Genomic DNA, 8,170 nt, shown 5'->3' on the forward strand with positions numbered 1-8,170 from the left:
AGAATGTCTCTGGTCTATGGTTGTTGGATTATTTGTCTTTTTAATGGTGAATTGTGTGTGTATTTAAATATATCTTGGATATTAATTCCTTACAGGTTATCTATTGTATGAGTATTTTCTCCCATTCAATAGGGTGTCTATTTAATTGTCTTGTGATTTATTTTGTTGAACAGAAGCTTTTTAACTTGAGGTAATCCCAAGTGTTATCTTTTGTTTTTATTGAATTTACCATAGGACTTGAGTCACCAAAGATATCTTTACCATTGATACTATGGAACAGATTGCCAATGTTTCCTTTTCTAATATTGCTGCAGGCCTCATGCCAAAGTCTTTAATCCATTTGGAAGTTACTTTTGTATACAGGGCTAGTAATTCAACTTCATTTCTTTACATGTGGCTTTCTAAGTTTCCCATCACCATCTATTAAAGGGATGTCTTATTTTATGGTCATGGATGCTTTATCATAGATTAGGTGCTGGTATATGTGTGGATATATTTCTGGGGCTTTGATTTTGTTCAATGATCCATGAATCTATATTTGTGCCAAAGCCATATTGTTTTTAATATGGTTGCTTTATAATGAAGTCTGCAGTCAGTAAATGTGATACCTCCATTTCTGTCCTTTTTTCTTAGGGCTGCTTTTACAATTTGAAGGAATACATTAGCTCTCTTAATATGTTTTCTTTGAATGTGCTTTGAATCTTTTTAACCTTGATAACCAGCACTTAGGTAAAAGCACTTAGGCAAAACTCTCTAGCTAATTAATGGTAATCATATTTACAATATACTACTTTGAAACTTGTTCCTAAGAGTTGCATCCAACTAATGCCTGTCTTTCTTCCTTTAAAACAAAGACATCAGGATGGTATATCCTTAAGTTAATTCCTGTTCTAAAGGTAAGTCCATATTAAGCTAAAAAGTGGGACATATTTTAGGAGATTTGTCCTAATGCATCACGGTTCATCCAGAACTACATGCCAACCACCCAAATTGAGACACATTCAAGATTTTCTTTCAGCCAGTACTTTAAATATATGCTTTGTGCCATAACCCAGTTTATATAAAGTTATATCTGTATTTCTTTTCAATTCAATGTGCTATAAATCTACCTGTCTGTTTTTGGAATTCCTTTTATATTCACAGGAGGAGACAATACTTTGAGTTTGTTTCCATAGGCTCTGGCCTTTGCTTCCAACAGTGAGTGGAAATGACTAGTTGTTTCAAAAAGGGCCATCAAAAGAGAATTTATCCCACCTCAGTAATAAGAATATTCTCTTCCCTTCTTCACTTCCCTCACTCTCAATGTATTCTTGATGCCTGATGGCCTCCCCTGAATCAAACGTTTAAGAAATGCTTAACTGTCTCTCCAAATGCAGGGAGCCACATCACGTGCCTCTGTATAGATCAAGGCTGCTTCATTCCAGGTGTCTCACATCTGGCATCGACTCTGCAGTGACCACATAATAAAACAGGAGGAGCCTCTGCCTGGCTTTCATCCTAATCATCCTCTAAAGGGCTCAATGAAAACCTGGACTCAGAGTGTGAAAGCTGTTAGTTTTTAGAGAGAAGATTTAAATGAGGAGGCAATCTGAAGAAGAACAATGAACATCATAGCTTAGGATATCAAATACCACAACAGGGCTTCAGTTCCTTAATTCTTTGGCATCACAGAAATTGCTATCCATTTCTTAATTTGTCTTACATGGCAAACATTATCCTTCATTGGTAACTTTTAAGTCCCAAAATTAGATAGAGATACAAATAGGATTTTGTTATTTTTAAGACTAGGAGGAGATTCTCTCTTCTAGTACTAGATAAGCCACCAGTACTGAAAAAAACAGATGAGCCCTCGGAGGACACCGGTGACTCTTGACACAGCAATCATTTTCTAGGGTCAGTCACTCTAGACAGCAGGAAGGTAGCAAATGGCACATCATACCAGCTGCAGTACAACCAGACACTTTAATTTACAGCAAGTCCACAACCATGGCAAACACCACTAAACTCTGAGCCACCATAAAAATTAGGGCCAATACTTTGAGCTTAGCAAGAATCGAAGGCAGAAGTATTTTCCCTTCTCTCCACCCTTTCATACTCAAACAGCTCAACACTGAGGCAAAAAAATTAAAGGAACTGAAGCCAAAACACAACAAAGTAGAAAGTTGTATGTGTGCTATAAATAAATATATTTATATATATATTTTTACAAATATATAGAGAGATATATAGATAGAGAGAGAGAGATCTACATCCATATCGATATAGATATGTAGAGAGAAAGAGATCCAAAAGGGCAGATTTATTACAAAAGGGGGAGAATAAAGACACTTGCATAGGCACAAGTGGGCAGAAAGAGCTGTCCAAAAAGGAACAGGATTGCTGAGAAGCCTGCTGAGAAGTCGCAGGCGGGTGGCCCTGAGGAAGCTGTCTCTACTGGGGGAGGTCAGTGCAGAGAAGCCCAGGCAGGTACAGGTCACTGGCAGGCAGGAGGCTGCTGCCCTGCGGAGGGACAGAGAATTGGCAAAAAGGAGCACCTGCATAGGCAGCGGCGGGCAGGGTGCTGCCATAGTAGGATGACTTCTATCCTGTAAGGCATTTCTATTTACCTAGTGGTTTACCCAGGTATTTCTTACTTACCTTCCAAATAAGTCCTGATGTGATAAATTATAGTTTCAGGTTAATTCCTACCTCCCAAATAATACCAATCCTACAAAATATTAGTGTTTTAATATGACAGAAGAGAAAACTTGTAAAAGGACTCTCAGCAATTCTTTTCATGCTACCCCTCAACTCGTCACATGCATTTTACTCTCAAGTTGATGACTTACCATTTCTTTGCACACCCAAATTTTGGAGGGAGCTACAATGATCACTCAACAAAAGTAAATATGGCTGGCATTGTACAATCTTTCAAACCAATTGATATCAATAGATAAATGTGTATAAGTTGACCAGTCATAATTGGGATCTAGAAGTAACACGGCTGAAGAAGAGAATTCAGTAAAACAAGGGTTACCTTAACAGGATTATGATTGAATGGGTGGATGCAAAGCAATTTCAAACAGCTTGCCAAAGGAAAGCCTCATTTTTCCATTTTCTTGTACAGTATCTAATTTCTGGCTCCTCATTTCCTCTGTGATCTGATAATTATGCAATTCTAAATAAAGTGTCATCTTTCTTGCAACAAATCAATGAACAGAAAGCTCCCATCAACAATGCAGATGTTTCCTAAGGCTCCTGCTGATTATTTCCTGCATGTCTATCCCACAAACCACACAGCAAGTTCTTTGACAACAAGGACCCCTCTCTACCCCATAACAAATGTCACCTCTGTGTCTGCCTGCATGGATGTGCATGGGGTGGGAGGTGGCATTTTAAGAAGACTGAAAAGTAATATACAACTGATAACTATGAGTCACCGCAAAGTCACCATTTATTACCAATTTCATATTGAAATGTATCCTTTTTCAAATACTCTAGTACAAACTTGGGAGGGGAGAATTGCTTATTGTGTAATTGCCCCTACAATGCAGTAAAATTGATTTTGCATCCCTTCTTATGGATTTATACCAGTAGCACCAAACAATTATATTTACTAAAATAATTTTACCTTTATTCCTCATGCCATTGTCATAGTACTTTTGTAATACAAGGATCAAGCAGTCGTAAAATCCATGGGTTACTAACTAGGCTTTCAAGTACAACTAAGCCTACACTTAAATCTATTAATGAAATAACATTATGCAGAAGTTTGTTTTAAGTACTCTTTGAGTCTACCAAAAATTATAGATGGTCTCACTTTTGCAAAACGCTCCCATCTTCTGCATTCTGTTTGTTTCAATTATTCAGGGCAACCCAGGCTGATAATTACACAGTCCCCAGTTGCTGAGTAAAAAGTGATGCTTAATTAGCCAGCAGGAAAGATCGATTAAGATCCAGCAGGGTATCTTGTGAGATTCTCTCACATTGAGTAGATTCTGACTGTGCCCTTGCGAAGGATAAAAATGCTCACATCTAAGGCATTTCAATGTGGTTTTAAAATAGGATGATAAGCTGCACAAATAAAATTCTACTGATAAACTACACTTGTTCTTCTCCCTTTTCTAAGAGGACTGAATTTGAATCACATCACCACCAGTTTGGAAAAGGCTTAAAGTAACACTCACTTATCCCAAACTCTCATTCAGATAGCACATTTCAACCAAGAGTTAGTTGAGAAATATATCTTTAAGGAAAAAATAAAAACACAAAAACTTTATTTCTTCTCTCCCAAACAAGTGTATACACTGATCAGACATCCACATTCTAGAAGTTATACATTAGGTCAGGGCCTCTAATTAAAAACATTTAAGAAGCAAGATAATTCAATCCAGCCTGAGATGAAAACATTCCAATATGGTCAAAAGATCACCTGGACCAGTCTCATTTTAAGTTTTCTATTCAGGAAGACGATGTGGAAATAAAATCAAGACTAAAAAATATTCACAAGGAAAATTATTTCTTACTGCCTCTAATGTCTTCCCTTTAGTAATTTAGACAAACATAAATGTTTCAGCTTTTCATATATCTAATGTACACCTGTATAAGTGTTCAATATAAGACCAACATAACAATCCAAAGCAAAAAGCAGAATTATTTAAAGATATATAATCATCAAAACATTTCTACACTGGTAATCTTATCTAGGCTCTGATTCAATTCAGTAAATACTGACTAAGTCTCTATCATGTATAAAAAACTATGCTAGGTATGTTCTATCAGTAGAGTAGAGTTTACTGAAATTGTTTCAAAGCTATGAAGAATAAAGGAACTGGTTTAAACAAACCTAGCTTTGATTTGCTGGAAGCCCCGTAGAATGTGGTCTCTGTGGTCCTTTGCACCAGCACTGAGGTTCTCATTACGTAAACCTTCTGCCAGGAACTCTGCAGTATCTAAAAGAAAAGAAAAGGAAAGTTGATCAAGAGAAAAGAAGTGTTAAGGGAGAAAGAGGCAAATCTGAAGGATTAAGAAACAGGTGTTACCTTCTATTTAAAAACTTTAAGGTTACCAAACAATATGAATGCTACAGAACTTAATAATGTTTAAATGCCAATATTTATGGTATGTATGTTTTACCAGAATAAAAAAATATTTAATATATGCATATAGGTTAAGACTTCCTGATAATCCAGGACCTTTTTATGGATTTTAAAGCTAATACAAATAGATATATTAGCCACAAGAAGTAACTATTTTTGATAGCATTTTAAAAGGAATATTTAAATATGAATGATCACTAGTAGCAAAAGATAGACTGACTGTCAACTTCCTAAATATATAAATATTACCAGCAAGTCAAGGAAGGACACAGGCCAACAGAAAGAAATTCCAATAAATAGAGCTGAAATAAAAAATAGAGCTGAACTACAAAACCAAGAACAAAAAGGGCAGGCATTCAAAGGAGAAAAATTAATTAGCAGATGCATCATCAATGAAAATGACAATGCAACCAAATGAAGGAACTCAAATGGAAAATAAAAATGTGTCCAAGAAAAGGAAATGGCAATTAATGTGAACATGCATTATAAAACAGGAACATGATGGGAAATATTATATATATACATATGTGTGTGTGTATATATATATGAAACAAATCATGGTATTGAAGGAAATTGGGGAATCTACAAATTTTCAAAGACAAAGTACATTGATAATGATTATAATTGCCAGGAATACTAGCTATATACTATATTTTGTATAAAAGGGTTATCATCCTTAAAACATATAGATATGTGAGCGAAAATTTTCTACTTCTAAAAATACTAAAAATAGTGCCTGTAATATGAAATTGTATCATATAGACTACCAAATAATGCTGTGACTTTACACAGTTGGGTTACACAGTCACATTTAAAAAGGTGTTTTCCATCCACACCAATCAACTATATCAAACAAAAAAGCCTAGATAGCTATCACCAGAACTTTTGATGAAGCCGAAATTTTCACAGAAGTCCATCAAGTTCCGAGACCTAAGTCACATATTTACTGCATATATCACTTAATGGGTTTTCCTTAACACTAACAATGAGAAAGTGGTGACAGTTTCAGTTTGGAATATGATGCCAAAAGAACAAGCAATAAAGGAAGCAATAACTTGAATATCAAAAGTTTTAAAAGCTATTGTGCTTCAAAGGATGCCATCATGAAAATGAAAAGACAACCCACAGAACAGGAAAAAAACTGCAAATCACATAGCTGAAAGGAGACTTCTATGTAGAATAAAGAACTCTTACATAACTCAGTAATAAAAAGACAAATGACCCAATTTTAAAATAAGCAAAATATCTAAATAGACACTTATCCAAGGAAAACACACAAATGGCCAATAAGCACGAGAAGACAGTCAACAGCAAATGTCATCAGGAAACTGGAAATTAAAACCACCATGAGATACTACAGAGACAGACAATGATGAATGTTGTTGAAGATGGACCCTTCATACATTGCTGGTGGGAATGTAAAATGGTGCAGCTGTTTTGTAAAACAAGCTTACAGTTCCTTAACAGGGTAAACTGAGTGTTACCATATGAACCAGCAATTTCACTACTAAATATATATACCAAAAATACATGTTAAAAAAAATGTTCACAGCAGCATTATTCTGAGTAACCAATATAAGGAAACAGCCCAAATATCCATCAACTGCTGAATGGCTAAATAAAACAGGATATATCTGAATGATAGAATATTATTCAGCAATAAAAAATGAAATATTGATACATGTTACATATAAATAAGTCTGAATTCATTATCTCAGCAAAAGAAGCAAGTCATAAAGGCCACATATCATATTATTCCCTTGATATGAAATATACATATAAGGTAAATCTATAGAGGTATAAAGTATGCCTAGGGCTGTGGGGTGAGGGAGGCAGCTGGGGGTAAAAACTAAGAGGTCTTGGTTCCCTTTAAGAGGATGAAATTGTTCCAAAATGTATTGTTGTGATGACTGCAGAACTCTGTGAATATATGAAAATCCACTAAATTGTATACTTTAAATGGGTGGTTTGTATAATATATGTACTATATCTCAATGAAGATACTAAAAATGTATAAAATGCATTTACAGATACATTAAATAAATAAATGGATGAATATGAACTTACAAATTACAAGGAGATTAAAAAAAAAACCTCAGTAAATATTACCTATGAAACTAGAGGCAAAATGGCCTCTCCACAAAATAAACATCAGAAGATGGAATTTTAACAGAGCTTCAAAGGAAAAAAAAAAGGCTAAAAAATTCTTAATATAGCCAAGATGTTGGTTACATAGAATGAGACCAGAAAAATATTTTCAAACATTTGTGACTATGAATGTCTACCACCTACAGTCTTTCCTGAAGAAAAGCCTTTCCAGGAGCTACAGAAAGAAAAAGGCAGCGATGCTGTAAAATCAGCAAAATAAGTTAAAGCACACCCCTATATATACTGTAAATCAAAGGAGAAATTCAAAACTATAATTACCTCCTATTGAGAAAATAACCTGTATAAAATATTATAATATATAACCAGCATTGTACAGAGTGACAAATTCATAGACTTCAATAGTTACAATATTAAATAAGAAAGAATGAAAATAAATGCAATAAGCATCCAACTCGAGGAATCAAAAAAGGGCAATAAAACAAGCCTATAGAAAATAAGGGGAAGGAAACAATAAAGATAAAAGCAGAATGAATAAATCAGAACAGAGGCTGTCTAACAGTGCTCTCTGGAGTCGTAAGTGGCTGATAAGGAACAGAAGGAGTGGGGGGAAGTCAAGCGAGTGGGACTCTGGGAAACTCCCTCCCTCCCCCTCCCTTTCCTTTGCTTCCATCATCAGCACCTGGCTTCTATCGATTTAAACAGTGGGATTTCACATGTGATTTTAGTTTTCAAAAGGGTTTCACAGCACAACTTAGTGGTTAAAAACCACTCTATTTAGAAATAGTAAATACACACACACACACACACACACACATATATAAATGTTAAATAAGTATAAGAGCTGGGATTTTTCAGAAGTAAGGGGACATGCAATAAATTGATAAACCATTAGCAAAAGTAATCAAGGGAAAACATACACAGAAATTAAGCAGAATAAAAGGGAGTAACAACAAATACAGAAATGTTTTTTTAAAGATTTATTT

At 34.9% G+C, this 8,170-nt stretch overlaps 1 protein-coding gene across 1 annotated transcript in view; it reads right to left on the reverse strand.

Moving 5' to 3' along the window:
- The window catches only part of SKAP1 (src kinase associated phosphoprotein 1), a 250,012-nt gene that overhangs the window by 223,180 nt on the left and 18,662 nt on the right, over window positions 1–8,170 (reverse strand). The window contains exon 2 of the mRNA XM_012726718.1: window positions 4,826–4,931. Coding sequence (XP_012582172.1) covers window positions 4,826–4,931 — 106 coding nt within the window. The remainder of the gene's footprint in view (window positions 1–4,825; window positions 4,932–8,170) is intronic.

Source organism: Condylura cristata, unplaced genomic scaffold (genome assembly GCF_000260355.1).
Source record: "Condylura cristata isolate star-nosed mole 26May11 unplaced genomic scaffold, ConCri1.0 scaffold00017, whole genome shotgun sequence".
Taxonomy (NCBI): Eukaryota; Metazoa; Chordata; class Mammalia; order Eulipotyphla; family Talpidae; genus Condylura; species Condylura cristata.